This window comes from Pecten maximus, chromosome 2, assembly GCF_902652985.1.
Source record: "Pecten maximus chromosome 2, xPecMax1.1, whole genome shotgun sequence".
Classification (NCBI taxonomy): domain Eukaryota; kingdom Metazoa; phylum Mollusca; class Bivalvia; order Pectinida; family Pectinidae; genus Pecten; species Pecten maximus.
This window is the reverse complement of record NC_047016.1, coordinates 22131644-22149554: the sequence shown is the minus strand read 5'-3', so window position 1 is coordinate 22149554 and position 17911 is coordinate 22131644. Positions and strand designations below refer to the sequence as shown.

At 39.3% G+C, this 17911-nt stretch overlaps 1 protein-coding gene across 1 annotated transcript; it reads left to right on the top strand.

The window, feature by feature from the left end:
* The first annotated feature begins 16197 nt into the window (after window positions 1-16197).
* Window positions 16198-16917, top strand: LOC117342080 (protein starmaker-like). Its single transcript, XM_033904066.1, has one exon. It carries the CDS (start codon window positions 16198-16200, stop codon window positions 16915-16917), a length of 720 nt encoding a protein of 239 aa, XP_033759957.1.
* The last annotated feature ends 994 nt before the right edge of the window (window positions 16918-17911 follow it).

Sequence of the window (17911 nt, the reverse complement as noted above, 5' to 3'; positions counted from 1 at the left end):
ATAACAACCGAAGTTTTAGTTTTAAAACCGTGCACCTCTACGCGTGGTCTCTGATATTCGGTGTAGCTTCATTGAAAATACATGTAGTTAGAAAGTTAAGGAGGAGTCTGGACAAACTGTCTAGAATCCAGTTGACGTCCTACCTTCGTTGCAGTGCTTAAACTACATCAACTCTGATTTGAATTTTGATTTATATATATATACATGTATCGAACATCTGCAAACAAGTGCAGAATTATTTTCTAAATGTTTTATGTATTTATTTCAAATTTTAACTACTCTCCACTAGCATAGCGGTTTTGTTGTCCGATAAAAGAAAGGACAGTTAGATTTAACGAAAAAGATTTTACAAGTCCTTTGGATATTTCTGGGTTTTTTTTAAGAAATAATTGTTCGTTGCCTAAAAAGTTTTAAAAATTTTGAATGCTTGCCGTCCAATGTATAATAGGACTAAGACCACAATTAAGTACTTCCGGGTTCAGGCCCCACGAATGAAGTCCCCTCAAAAATGTATGTATTTCAGGAAAACCAATCAAATGCCTCTTTGAACTTGATTTCTGTTGATGAATTTAATGTGGATTTATAGCAGATATGTCAATCTATGTTTTGTGATGTAAAATAATAATATTGATCATTTATTATGTGCTCCAGGACCCTGTGTGATGAGTCCTGATTTGACCTCTACCCCTGACCCGGATGTATATAATCCACGTTGGTGACACATTTTGACAGCTATCTCCAGAAAATGCCCAACATGCTGGGTTGAAACTTTTATATTTTGCTTCTCAGATGTTGGTCTTGGCCAGGTGAGATGGAAAGTTGCATATGAGATGTTGGGAATTTATTATGAATTTTAATGTTACAATGAAACATATAGCGAAGCTAATTGTGGTCTTAGTCCATGTACATTTTAATTAATTCTAAAATTCAAATCGCAATTCCGGGAGTGATCACACTGCTACTGTGCCGCGGGTCAAGACAACTAGTCTCATCTGTCGATTTTCAACGGGATACACATGGAAATCGGAACTTTTCTACTTCTAGGATCGACTGGCCGTCAATACGGTTCTTTATTTAACGTAAGATGGACCCCAATTCCATTTTCAACCTGACAACGACAGTTGGAGCGCGGGAAATTCGAAACACGGTCAGGTTTGTGCCAAATTTAAACAATAAAAGTTTTTTCACTTCAAGTGTCTTCTTTGAAGTTTTGAAACTAAAATAAAAGCATGGAATATCTAAAGAAATGTTTATCTAAATCAGACAAGATTCCCGATGACAGTTTTATCAGGCAAGATTCCCGATGACAGTTTTCGCGAGTTACTTCCCTTATCACACACTCCCTGTCATATTCTACCGGGCCAGTTTTCTTGCCGATGTGGCGTGTTCATTCGTTTCTTCTGTTTTCCATTTTCTTCCTCTCATTCTGTTTACATTCTATCCCCTCATACAGCGTAAGACAAATGCTAATAAAATGTGCCCTTCGTTCCGAAGGAGCTTGCTCTCCGACTCTGTCCTCCCATCAGCTGTAAATATGCATTATGGATTCGCTATCTCATTTAATGTAATTCTAAATCACAATGGTCTAGTTGGTGCTGAGACAAAAGTACCTTCTTTTATTGTTTATCGTTAATAGGGGAATTTGTTATTGTATCCGTTTGTCAAAAGATAGTATTTCCAAACTATTGACAAAAATGATCTGATCGTGAGGAAAGGGCGTTCATGTATGAAGGTTGTGTACATCTACTGATCCTGAACCAGCCACTTAAATCCTACCCCATTGTCCAACATCCACGTTACAATCACCTGTTCTCTATTTTAAACTTCAGATTCCAGTTGGCCATGACTGTGAAATGTGGCCTCCATTTCACTGCTCTATCGGTATCATTGTCAGCAACGTGTAAGCTATTAAGAAAGTCAATTTCAAATGTAATCAGCGGTTTGGGCCGATTAATTATCGGTTTGGACGTCGTAACCATAAAGTGGTTTTATTATGTTGATACTGTCCGCCGAGTTTTCTACGGAAGACCAAGTGCGTGTGAATGGTACATCGTGCCACCCACGACAGCCATTGTCTCAGGGTCTCCGGTCGAGTTTCTGTTTCAACAGAAAGATATATTTTGTGTTTGATTATAAGACGATTTGTGTTAACCATCATCAAAAATTAAGCTTTGCTGTTGAAATTCGGCATCTTTCCATTGCTATTCTTATATTTAGGTACATTTATTTTCATTTTCCCTTTATGATTTCTTTGCCTGGTTTGGCCTTGGTATTTAAGCCAAATTGATGACAGTTATTGGTTCCTAAAAGTAGGTCCCCTGACCCAGAAAAATTAAAAAAAATACATGCAACTGATATTTTCAGTGAGTTGGCAGTATAACGTAGCTCCTCTGATCATAATTAAGCATTGAGACAGAGTAAGTTGTGGGCCGCTTACAGACCTCACGATCACCAGGACATTAATTAATCCTTTAAGACTTGAAATGATATCGGATATTTCAATTCATGAAAAGAGATAGTCTGTGTTTTTAGTATAAAACGATTTGTGCTAATTATTGTTGAAAATTAAGTAATTTAAGCATGACCGGTCTATGTTCCTGGAGATTGGCGACAATAGTTAGAATATGAGAGAACTGAGTAAAAGGGAGTGTTTCCAACAGCTACAGTTACGTTCGTGTTTCGATAAAGGAACAGTCACCCCGAAAATTGGACAACTTGTTGGAATTATTTTGTCCCTTATATCACATTGTTCACATCCGTTTAGTGAGGACATATGCACTCGTATCTGGTAATTAACACCCAGAGTTGAAATCCAATATTCTCTGTATGTACACAGATTAACGCTGGATGTTAATTACCAGATAGAGGTTCCTATGGTGAGGACGAGATTAACACGGAGGTTTAACTGTGGATATTATTGTACTCATTTACAATATTTGACTCATTTCTGTAAAATCATAAGTTTCTACGCGTGCCGTATGCTGGGTATGCCTCGCGCGTCCTGTATCGTCCGTCTGGATAACATTTCAATTATAGTACTGAGGACTGTACATTATTAAGTCAGAATTTATCTTAGCTATGGTTCCATTATCGGTGTAGTTGACATGTTGATCGGTTCCGAGGTTACTTGACATTTTTATTTCACTTTTATCACAGACAAGTAATGCACGCGCATTTCCTGCTCATTCTATGCGACGGAAACTTCGAAACTAATTTCAATATCAGTTTTATATTAATGATAAAGTTCAAATAGTAATATATTCAGTAATAAAAAAATCGAAAGTGGGAATCGAGAAGCATTTATCATGAGTACCATCAAAATGTGGCATTTTGATATTCAGCTTGTTTATTGACACGTGCAATTCGTTTCGGATCATAGCCCGGGTTCACATGAAATCGACATGGACCGTCACATATTGTGAGTAAATTTTAATTAATAAGGGCTTCGGCAAGTGGCGACGGGTTGGACGGATGACCAGTCATCTGGTCTAGGCTCTGGTCCAAATGGACAGGACTTAATTGTCTAGGAAGGCAATATTTCACTTGTCTGTGATTTCCATCGAGCATTGTAAAAAAAATAAAAATAATACGGTTACTATATTCGAATATTCTCCATAATTTCGGTAGCGTCGTCCAAAATTATTAATGACTAAGTATGAGAAATGAATAAAATCTATAATTTGATAATTGCGACTGGCTTTTGTGATAATACCAAAGACATGCCCGATCTATACAAAATATGCAAGATCATATTATTCATTTTGTCTGGAGAAAAACGTGGCCATTATTCATTCTCGTATATATCAGGAACACCACGAAATCCGCTCAAGTTTTGTTTTCCTGCTATGTACAACAAAAACCTCCTACTGCACGTGATGATCAACAAGGACGGAAATACGAGATTTCTTATTAATGCTTCATCAAATGTTGAATGCCAAAATGTGGGGAAATTATTTCCTACGACACAAGTTTTTTTTTGATTTCCGTAAAATGCTTTCCTCCGACAATAGGAATCTGATAACATTTTTATCTTATTTCTCATCAATATGTGTAGACACTGTCGTGTAGTTGTCGTACTCGGTACAACACACTTGGGATCCCCGCCGCTACCATTCCATTCCATTCCAAATTATCTTGGTTTTTATTTTCGTGAGATTTACTGCACACCTGTGCATGGAATAACGTCTATTTGTAATGAAGTTTGTGAAGAAAAATGTAGACGAGATCAATTAGATAACGATATTTTCAACGATTCAATGGGCGTCTGAACGTCCGACTCGTGTGTTCCGTAAATATATTGTGTGATTAAAGTCCGACCGTCCGACTCAAATATGTACGGTTTTAACAGCAGCAAGTTAATACACTGGAAATGTTGATTTTGACGACAAAATTCCCAAAATATCAATATGGGAAAACAATTTTAATTTTTTTTTTTAACTTTTAAGAAGAATCAGAATAATTGTTCTCAAAATCATTATTTCCACCTGTCCCGTATTTGTCTAGAGGCGTTCAGTTAGTCTCGGACTCAAAATCCAAACACACCTAAGGATGTTTTCACAAGTAAAGTAACACCAGAGTTGTCTGCCTTTTTTTGTTGATATTATCTCCCGTTATCTTTCAACGATATCTAAACACCAATCAGATCAAAGAAAACAAAAGGGCCCTTACAGATCAGCCAATGGTGACCTTCGATACAAGACAGGTGACGTCCAGATAGATGCGAGAGAAAATATTATGCAACGCTAGGTGATTATCATCTCTGAGTTCAAACTTTATTAAACATGAGAGCAATGCCTGATTGTTTGATTACGTTAAGTTAGAATGGAGAAGAGATAAAACCACAACAGAGATACTTTTGGAGAAATGTTGTGGTTACTAGTAATTGAAAGTTGACAGCCATTGTAAAAACATCGTTTACGACGTGGTACCAGTCTCAACACATTGTCGATCTAATCTGTCCTCGTCAAACACAAACGGAATGACTGGTACACAATGACGTAATAAACATTTAACCATTAATGGAAATGATCGGTCGTTTGTACCATTTTAATTTTGAAAACTCAAATTACTGATCAGGTAAGATTGTGGTTTTAATCGGAGAAGTTTAAAAAGGTCAAAATGAACGGCTGAGTGTGTTACAACAACAGGTCAAGATCCGAACCGATGCCGTCTCCGGTACATAAAGAATGTTTTCTGGACAACTGTTAGAATTGAGACGAGTTCGGATTGATATTGGATACGTTATTTTGATTCCAGCGTGTTTATATGTATAGCATAGTAGCACAAAATTTAATGAGGAAGGAAGATAATTTTATGACTCTTGCCTTGACCGAGCCACGAACTCACAATTTTAGGTACCTAATCGACTAGCTATAAATACCCACAGCGTATACCACTGCGCCACATCCACGTTCTGAAAAGAACGGTGATGTTGATCATAGTGACAGATCATTTAATAGATGATATGAATACATGGATTGCAATGTACATACAGACATGGATATAAAATTATATACACATATAAAGCATACTTATTATAATTATGATAATCTACAAGGTATATAATCTGAATGAAGTTTTGGGAAATAGTTGTAGCAGATAGCAATAGCCCAAGTTGAGGACAAATGGGTTATAAAGGAGATGAATTAATTGTTTTTAAACCATCTTTGTAACTGTTGACAACATCTGTGACACGTAAATTATGGAAATTAAAAATATTATTTAACTAAGTATTTTCCATTGAAGAAAGTAGGAAATGATATGCAAATAACGATATCTGATTTAGAGACCACCGATCTGTATCCTTCCATACTAACGCGTGTCTCTGTTGGGTAACGTTTCCTGTTTGGTATGGATATGCCTGACGTAAGGAACGCCATATTGTCCGTAATTGTATTCCTCCTTTGATAATTGTTTCACAATTTATGAAGGTCACTGAAAACTCAACACAGCTATTAAATTCTGTGGTAATTTATTAATGATAATTCATTGCTAAAAATATAGTTTCACACTCTCAAATGTACAACTTGATGCACACTTAATTAGTTATAATGTCATAAGGAATTTTATTTAAAAGCATTGGAATTAAGTTGACTTTAAAAACCGTGCCGAGAAAGCTGTTTAAGTAACAATGCTATGACGTCACCCTGCTGCCATATGTTAGGTTCAGAGATAAGAGATACAATGACACGTTAGTTCGCCTTATCACGATGTTAAACTCTTTGTTTTCATTTCTAATGACGGATGATTGATACTTTTGTAGGAAAAATAACAGATATTTTACTGCGGTTTAATTGAGGAAATCCCATCAACACACGCACCTGAAAGAAGGATGTCCCCGGTGGCGACAAAGACCGAACAAAGTAATTTGCATTTCCAAACGACCCAAGTCGGATTATTGTCATGATTTGTAAAACTGTTTCACGGACTGTTTCTGAAGTTAGGAAGATATTAATCAACAATTATGACCTCTTAATACTATTTGGCCGTGTGTAACACTCGTATCTGTGTAAGTCTGGCGCTAGGTGACCGTGTGTAACACTCGTACCGGTGTAAGATTGGTCCTATATGGCCGTGTGTAACACTCGTACCGGTGTAAGATTGGTCCTATATGGCCGTGTGTTACACTCGTACCGGAGTAAGATTGGTCCTATATGGCCGTGTGTAACACTCGTACCGGTGTAAGATTGGTCCTATATGACCGTGTGTTACACTCGTACCGGTGTAATTGTGGTCCTGTATGGCCGTGTGTAACACTCGTACCGGTTTACGTCTGGTCCTATATGCCCGTGTGTAACACTCGTACCGGTTTACGTCTGGTCCTATATGACCGTGTGTTACACTCGTACCGGTGTAAGTCTGGTCCTATATGGCCGTGTGTAACACTTGTACCGGTGTAAGATTGGTCCTATATGACCGTGTGTTACACTTGTACCGGTGTAAGTCTGGTCCTATATGGCCGTGTGTAACACTCGTACCGGTGTAAGTCTGGTCCTATATGGCCGTGTGTTACACTCGTACCGGTGTAAGATTGGTCCTATATGGCCGTGTGTAACACTCGTACCGGTGTAAGATTGGTCCTATATGGCCGTGTGTTACACTCGTACCGGTGTAAGATTGGTCCTAAATAACGTGTGTTACACTCGTACCGGTGTAAGATTGGTCCTATATGGCCGTGTGTTACACTCGTACCGGTGTAATTGTGGTCCTATATAACCGTGTGTTACACTCGTATCGGTGTAAGTCTGGTCCTATATGGCCGTGTGTTACACTTGTACCGGTGTACGGCTGGTCCTATATGGCCGTGTGTTACACTCGTACCGGTGTACGGCTGGTCCTATATGGCCGTGTGTAACACTCGTACCGGTGTAAAATTGGTCCTATATGGCCGTATGTAACACTCGTACCGGTGTAAGATTGGTCCTATATGACCGTGTGTAACACTCGTACCGCTGTAAGATTGGTCCTATATGGCCGTGTGTTACACTCGTACCGGTGTAATTGTGGTCCTATATAACCGTGTGTTACACTCGTATCGGTGTAAGTCTGGTCCTATATGGCCGTGTGTTACACTTGTACCGGGGTACGGCTGGTCCTATATGGCCGTGTGTTACACTCGTACCGGTGTACGGCTGGTCCTATATGGCCGTGTGTAACACTCGTACCGGTGTAAAATTGGTCCTATATGGCCGTATGTAACACTCGTACCGGTGTAAGATTGGTCCTATATGACCGTGTGTAACACTCGTACCGCTGTAAGATTGGTCCTATATGGCCATGTGTAACACTCGTACCGGTGTAAGATTGGTCCTAAATAACGTGTGTAACACTCGTACCGGTGTAAAATTGGTCCTATATGGCCGTATGTAACACTCGTACCGGTGTAAGATTGGTCCTATATGGCCGTGTGTTACGCTTGTACCGGTGTAAGATTGGTCCTATATGGCCGTGTGTTACACTCGTACCGGTGTAAGTCTGGTCCTATATAACCGTGTGTTACCTTGTACCGGTGTAAGATTGGTCCTATATGGCCGTGTGTTACACTCGTACCGGTGTAAGATTGGTCCTATATGGCCGTGTGTTACACTCGTACCGGTGTAATATTGGTCCTATATGACCGTGTGTTACACTCGTACCGGTGTAAGATTGGTCCTATATAACTGTGTGTAACACTCGTACCGGTGTAAGATTGGTCCTATATAACCGTGTGTTACACTCGTACCGGTGTAATATTGGTCCTATATGGCCGTGTGTTACACTCGTACCGGTGTTATTGTGGTCCTGTATAACCGTGTGTTACACTCGTACCGGTGTAAGATTGGTCCTATATGGCCGTGTGTTACACTCGTACCGGTGTAAGATTGGTCCTATATGGCCGTGTGTTACACTCGTACCGGTGTAAGATTGGTCCTATATGGCCGTGTGTAACACTCGTACCGGTGTAAGATTGGTCCTATATGGCCGTGTGTTACACTCGTACCGGTGTAAGATTGGTCCTATATGGCCGTGTGTAACACTCGTACCGGTGTAAGATTGGTCCTATATAACCGTGTGTAACACTCGTACCGGTGTAAGATTGGTCCTATATGGCCGTGTGTTACACTCGTACCGGTGTAAGTCTGACGCTAGGTGACCGTGTGTTACACTCGTACCGGTGTAATTGTGGTCCTGTATAACCGTGTGTTACACTCGTACCGGTGTAATTGTGGTCCTGTATAACCGTGTGTTACACTCGTACCGGTGTAATTGTGGTCCTGTATAACTGTGTGTAACACTCGTACCGGTGTAAGATTGGTCCTATATGGCCGTGTGTTACTCTCGTACCGGTGTAAGATTGGTCCTATATAACCGTGTGTAACACTCGTACCGGTGTAAGATTGGTCCTATATGGCCGTGTGTTACACTCGTACCGCTGTAAGTCTGGTCCTATATGACCGTGTGTTACACTCGTACAGGATAGAAGTCTAACTCAGTGTGGTTACACTCGAACCGATATAAAACTCTCCCTATTTGGCCGTGGTTACACTCCTGCCGGTGTAATTCTGACCCCGTGTGGCCGTTTCTAAACACACCATTTTGAAACGACATACATGAAGATGTAAATCAAAACAAAACAAACCACCAGTCCTTGTTCCTAACGACCCCAGGGCGACACGAGACAATAAGCTGTAAACGATCTGTACACTGGATATCAGATGGTCTCGATGAGGAGTTCTGATGATTATCTTTATGGAGAAATAAATAACAAAGCCTTCAGCAAAGAAAAACAAAATCACATACTCGAACGAAAACCAATATATACAATCGCTTTAAATCGATCACTACTTGGCGATGAGTTGTGACTGTCTATAGAAAACCAGTACCTGGATGGTAAAAATATGATTCTGTAGCAATTTGATAGTTCGGTTACCATAGATACTAATCAGAGGACACGGGGAATTTCACTATCCTATTGAAACTCAGATGATATCAGTCTAGACAAGTATATCTTAGGGAGGCAGTAACGACCAGGAATATTTTCTGTATATTGTTATATGTGGTAGACCTAGATAGACATCATCTCCTAATCCGAGAATTGTCTTAATGACCATGTATTCTCCATTGTCTTTTTCACCTGGAACAAAACTTCCCCCTCTCCCATACACACATAATGAACATTTTACTGGATGTTAATCTAGTCCATTTCTGCCCCATTTCGTCCTGTCGTATTTTCGTCCCGAAAAGATGAAAATGAACCAAAATTAATTCGTCTTTTCGCCCCGAAAAGACGAAACAATATACGCGAAAAGACGAAATGAATGCACGCAACTTAGCGACTTCAATTCTCGTCTTTTCGTGTTCATTATTTTTGTCTTTTCGACTTTTCGGGGCGAAAAGACGAAAGGATGAGTATTAAGATATTTGATTTTCGTCTAGACGAAAGGACGAAATGGCACAAATCAGCCACCGTACTGTGACCCTGACATAATGAGAGTTGAAACACCTTTCGCCTACTCCCATGTTGTCTATGAAACCTAGATCTGTGTAGATTAATTTCTACGTTGTCTATCGTCCAAGGTCTAAATCCGTCCCGTGTCACCAGGATTACCACATGTGTGACAGCCCTTTGTACCATTATAAACCGTATAGGAGGATCTCGTGCCAGTTTCCTTTCCTTAACTTAAAATTGCCAATAGAAAAGCATTATCAAAATTCAAGTAAGGTTCCTTAACTTAGATTTCCCTCTAAATTCTGTAATGATTTCATGTGAAACATTTTAATTTAAGGAATTTCCTGGAGTTGAGGGACGTTGGTGACATCGGTTCCAGGAGAGTGACATTTGTGGGTACTGAGTCTCGATACCCGGAATATCATTTAACATGTTTATACTACAATGGTATTTATTTCCTGGCGTCCAAACCAATTCTAAACTTCGTCATTTTTATTTACTGATAATTTTGGAGATTTGGTTTTAATGCATCTGAAAGGCTATTAAACCGATAATTCGTATACAGTAGTTTAATGTTTTATTAACAATAATAACCGAATCCCGAAATACATTACAGGGTATGTATTCTAATATCAAAACCAAAATAATTGTGGTTAGGCCCAATTCCGGAATAAAATGTTCACAATTGTTACATGATTTAATTATTCGACTAATGTAATAAGTGATATGTATATCATTTACAAAACGTCAGATACAGACAGTCACTAACATCATCGTTATCATCGTCGCCATCGTCGAAATCCAGATGGCTTATATAGATGTCGCTTTAAGTCGTAAAATTCTCCAACATTCTAGCACTAACGTATCCCTGAAATATTTCACCTGAAGCCCCGGGGATATTAAGGGGGATATTAAATGGGCCGTGAATTGTAATTTAGGTACAAAAGAGATGATCTCTGACTTTGACAGACTAAAGTATATAGTTAATAGTGAGTGTAGCGTGGCGAGTCGCGGACAAAAGATTCCCTAAAAAACACGCTTTAAATCAACTAGTTTAAACTGTCAAATGGCACATGCCCGTGTATTTGGAATACCTTCAGGATGTGTGAGGGTATCGTGAATCGTACACAAGCTGGCTTAATAGCGTTATATTAATATTGTCTCGTAGGTGGCCAAGGAAACATTAATTCTAATGACAGATACATTCATAAATAAACCAATACTATGGAGATATTTATTGTTAAGGGTGTACAATTTAATTACAGAACAAAAGAACGCCATGTTAACGTAAAAATACTCAATGTTGCCCATATTAAACATGGACGTCTATGTGACATGCTTGGTTATACATTAAAAGGGCATTGTGACACGCAGTGAAGATGTCTACTTTTAATTAAATATTGATTGTAGTGTTAACTTTTTTCACTGTAATCAAACAATTACTGTCGTCCCATAAATCATCTTCATTATCATCATCATTATTATCCTCGTCTGCATCAAACTTCACACGTGTGGAATGTGAAAACTATCGCGTAACTTTGGTGAGTATTGTTTCTGATATTTAAGAGAGACAAATGTTAATCTTAATATTGTAAGGAGCTATTACCCCCCCCCCCCCCAACCCCAACCCCCCAACCCCCCCAACCCCCCAACCCCCCAACCCCCACCCCATATAACCAAAAATATTATATACGTACCTAACACAATATTATAAAAATCAGTAGTTAACACTATGTACCAGTAGTTAACACTAAGTACCAGTAGTTAACACTAAGTACCAGTAGTTAACACTATGTACCAGTTAACACTAAGTACCAGTAGTTAACACTATGTACCAGTTAACACTAAGTACCGAGTATCTCTGTAGATGCCGGAGTTTTTCCAGGTTTTATTCTGAATGGTATCGTAAGAAATCTGCGTGTGTGGTATGAATCGTGATAATATCATTGTGAGGAATTTCATTTCACAAAGTATATTGAATAATACAATAATTGTGTTACATAAAGTGTAGTATGACCATGTCCGCGTAAAATATCAGTACGCCGGAAAGCTTGGTTAAAATGACGACCAGAGTTGATATAATTGGCAGTGACCGCTGTGTCCAGCAGATGGTTTTAATTGAACTCGTTCAGAAATAAAAGTAATTACACGGTTAGAAAATTAGGATCTCTGTCGCACAGCATATGTCATTATCATACCTCCCCTCCCAACCCCTCCCACACGTATAGGTCCATATTACTACCTCCCCTCCCAATCCCCTCCCATACGTCTGGGGCTCACCACACGTGCCCCCTATCGAATGGTCTATATTCTAATTGAGTCCAACAGTTATATTTGGAATCGGAGAAGATTTAAAATTTAACATGGTATCAGATGTAAATATAGCATATAGTTGTCGAGTCAATTACGTACGGTAGTGCGTTATATACGGAAAGTTCTGGAACTCCGAAATTACACGGTCATTCCTGTGATTCCTATAGAAGGATAGGAATGTTTGGAACAATAAATATCAATATAGAATACAAATCAATTCGTTTGTTAGGCGCTAGAGATATTTTATTTAATACATTACGTGGACAGGAAATGGCCGGTCTTGAATTAAAGGAGAAACAATCAACAGTCCAGTGTCTAACCTGTAACAATGGTGACATCCATTGTTTGAGACGCCTGAAGGGTTTCCAAAAAACCTGTAGTTTCATATCGACTGACATCTCATTAAAAGTAACAAAACATGGAATTGTCGATTCTTACGGCGATATTCCTACCTCGTCACTTTAACTTGTGTCCTATTTATATTTAAAATCCAAGTTACATCCTCAATAAAACGATTGTTTGATTACCAATTCTATTTCCAAAGGAAAACAAACCGCACTTGTATCAATTCAGGGTTAGGACAAACTATAAGGTTCGGTAAACTGTTTTGATACTAAAAGTTAATTAATAAGCTTCCGGACATGGACAGGTCCCACTCCACTGGACATGTACCTCACAATGTCACTCTATATCAATATAAATGTCACTCTATATCAATATAAATGTCTCTCTATATCAATATAAATGTCTCTCTATATCAATATAAATGTCTCTCTATATCAATATAAATGTCTCTCTATATACATATACATTGTACATGTCTCTCTATATAGATGTCTCTCTATATCAATATAAATGTCCCTCTATATACATATACATGTCTCTCTATATCAATATAGATGTCCCTCTATATCAATATAAATGTCTCTCTATATCAATATAAATGTCTCTCTATATCAATATAAATGTCTCTCTATATCAATATAAATGTCTCTCTATATCAATATAGATGTCTCTCTATATAGATGTCTCTCTATATCAATATAGATGTCCCTCTATTTCAATATAGATGTCTCTCTATATCAATATAGATGTCTCTCTATATAAATGTATCTCTATATCAATATAGATGTGTCTCTATATCAATATAGATGTGTCTCTATATCTATATAGATGTCTCTCTATATCTATATAGATGTCTCTCTATATCAATATAGATGTCTCTCTATATAAAATGTATGTATTACAGGCTGGTAAGGACGGACAGACATTGGTCAGACGGATTCTTTTGCATACTTATATTTTCATTTTGCTTTTTCAAAGTGAAGTCTGACTGCGTATACAGTATTGTAAACACGTTGATTTGAAACAGTGCTTATATAATATATAATTTATATAATTTAAACAGACACACAATGGCACTGGACGGACACACAATGACACTGGACGGACACCCAATGACACTGGACAGATACACATTGGCACTGGACGGACACACATTGGCACTGGACGGACACACAATGGCACTGGACGGACACACATTGGCACTGGGCGGACACACATTGGAACTGGACGGACACATAATGGCACTGGACGGACACACAATGGCACTGGACGGACACACATTGGCACTGGACGGACAACCATTGACACTGGACGGACACACAATGACACTGGACGGACACACAATGACACTGTACAGACATACAATGACACTGTACAGACATAATGACACTGGACAGACACACAATGACACTGGACGAACACATAATGACACTATGAAGACACACAATGACACTGGACATACACACAATGACACTGGAAGAACACACACAATGACACTATAAAGACACACAATGACACTATAAAGACACACAATGACACTTGACAGACATACAATGACACTGGACGGACACAATGGCACTTGACAGACACATAATGACACTGGACAGACACACAATGACACTGGACAGACACATAATGACACTGGACGAACACATAATGACACTATGAAGACACACAATGACACTGGACATACACACAATGACACTGGAAGAACACACACAATGATACTGTACACACACACAATGACACTATAAAGACACACAATGACACTATAAAGACACACAATGACACTATAAAGACACACAATGACACTTGACGGACACACAATGACACTTGACAGACATACAATGACACTGGACAGACACACAATGACACTGGACGGACACAATGGCACTTGACAAACACATAATGACACTGGACAGACACACAATGACACTGGACAGACACATAATGACACTGGACATACACACAATAACACTTGACAGACACATAATGACACTTGACAGACACACAATGACACTGGACAGACACACAATGACACTGTACAGACACACAATAACACTTGACAGACACACAATGACACTGGACAGACACACAATGACACTGGACAGACACATAATGACACTGGACATACACACAATAACACTTGACAGACATACAATGACACTGGCCAGACACACAATGACACTGGACAGACACACAATGACACTGGACAGAAACATAATGACACTGGACATACACACAATAACACTTGACAGACAAATAATGACACTCGACAGACACACAATGACACTGGACAGACACACAATGACACTGTACAGACACACAATGACACTGTACAGACATACAATGACACTGGACAGACACACAATGACACTGGACAGAAACATAATGACACTGGACATACACACAATAACACTTGACAGACACATAATGACACTCGACAGACACACAATTACACTGGACAGACACACAATGACACTGTACAGACACACAATGACACTGTACAGACATACAATGACACTGTACAGACACACAATGACACTGTACAGACACACAATGACACTGTACAGACACACAATGACACTGTACAGACACACAATGACACTGTACTGACATACAATGACACTGTTCAGACACACAATGACACTGTACAGACACACAATGACACTGAACAGACACACCATGACACTGGACGAACGCACAATGACACTGGAAGAACACACACAATGATACTGTACAGACACACAATGACAATGTACAGACACACAATGACACTGTGCAGACACACAATGACACTGTACAGACACACAATGACACTGTGCAGACACACAATGACACTGTACAGACACACAATGACACTGTACAGACACACAATGACACTGTACAGACATACAATGACACTGTACAGACACACAATGACACTGTACAGACACACAATGACACTGTACAGACACACAATGACACTGTACAGACACGCAATGACACTGTACAGACACAAAATGACACTATAAAGACACAAAATGACACTGGACAGACACACAATGACACTACAGACACATACAATGACACTGGACATACACACAATGACACTGTACAGACACACAATGACACTGGACAGACACACAATGACACTGGACAGATACACAGTGGCGCTATACAGACACACAATGACACTTGACAGACACGCAATGACACTGTTCAGACACACAATGACACTATACAGACACACAATGACACTGGACGAACACATAACGACACTGTACAGATACACAATGACACTGGACAGACACACAATGACACTGGACAGACACATAATGACACTGGACAAACACACAATGACACTGGACAGACACATAATGATACTGGACAGACACATAATGACACTATACAGACACACAATGACACTGGACAGACACACAATGACACTGGACATACACACAATGACACTGGACATACACACAATGACAATGGACGGACACACACAATGACACTGGACAGACACATAATGACATTAGACAGACACAATGACACTAGACAGACACACAATGACACTGTACAGACACATATTGACATTGAAAAACCATATCAGGACATTGGACGGTGACACCATGACATTGGACGGTGACACCAGGACATTGGACGGTGACATCAGGACATTGGACGGTGACACCAGGACATTGGACGGTCATACCAGGACATTGGACAGTCATACCAGGACATTGGACAGTGACACCAGGACATTGGACAGTCATACCAGGACATTGGACAGTGACACCAGGACATTGGACAGTGACACCAGGACATTGGATAGTCATACCAGGACATTGGACAGTGACACCAGGACATTGGACAGTCATACCAGGACATTGGACAGTCATACCAGGACATTGGACAGTGACACCAGGACATTGGACAGTCATACCAGGACATTGGACAGTCATACCAGGACATTGGACAGTGACACCAGGACATTGGACAGTGACACCAGGACATTGGATAGTCATACCAGGACATTGGACAGTGACACCAGGACATTGGACAGTGACACCAGGACATTGGAAAGTCATACCAGGACATTGGACAGTGACACCAGGACATTGGACAGTCATACCAGGACATTGGACAGTCATTCCAGGACATTGGACAGTGACACCAGGACATTGGACGGTGACACCAGGACATTGGACGGTGACACCAGGACATTGGATAGTCATACCAGGACATTGGACAGTCTCACCAAGACATTGGACAGTCTCGTGATAAAAAAAGATTCGCATAGCGGATTCTCACAAAAGTTTGCAAGCAATGATTTTTGCATATCACAATGAAACTAAATAAAATTGACATCTTTAAATCTGATAACTAACAAAAGAAGACGATACAGTTTGCAGTAGCGCTTTCACTGTATTAGATCTTCAGATGCATAATAACAGTACATAACGAAAATCATAGTAAAAGCTTTAGTGCACATATATATGCGTTTACTGTGGTTCTTATCTAAGGTACAAGTATTTGTGACACTTTGATGAAATAAATTTTTGATTGATTGATTGATTTTTCTTCTTGTTCGCCCTTATCAGGTAATCTAATCAAAGCACGCGATCTCCTTATTCGTAGAGAGGGGTAGAGAGGTATAGTTGGCCGGTCCCATGATGACCTGCTTTGTCCGTAATAAGAATGACCATTGGTCACTGTGAATGGAACTACTTCGCAATGTCCTAAGATCGCTATCTGACTATTGTATATCACAACAGGTTCATTATTTGAAGCATGAGGTGGAGAAAATCTCGATAGCGCATCTAATAGTAAAAAGTGGGAGACTTCAAACCCATTGTGTAAAATGGCGGAAATTCTTTATTTAATTCCTGTGTTCATTTCCGCGATCTTGAAATAGGATTTGGTTTTGAAATTTACGTAATCATGTTTCCAGTCTGTAGGTATAAATACCTATTTCTGACACAAGTTAATGTCTTTAGTGACCTGTATTATAGAATTAGTTGATTTATTTTTATCGTGATAGAGTTAAAAGCCATTTTCCGTTCCTCGATGTTCCAGTTCCATTTGTTGCACTTCAGACTATTATCAGATTATAAAGATAGTAAGTAGAAATATGTGTCAGTCAGATCAGCTGTGAGGATAATCAAATGTGTTTCCCGACTCAGTCAGGACCGCAGTACCCGAAAACTCAAATATGAAATGTACAATAATACATGTAATAATCTTTGTGGCAATAGGCATTGATGCCTTTGTTCACGTGATCAACATACACATTTAATAAAAATTAAGTGTTACATCTATGATATTACTTTCGTACATTTCAGT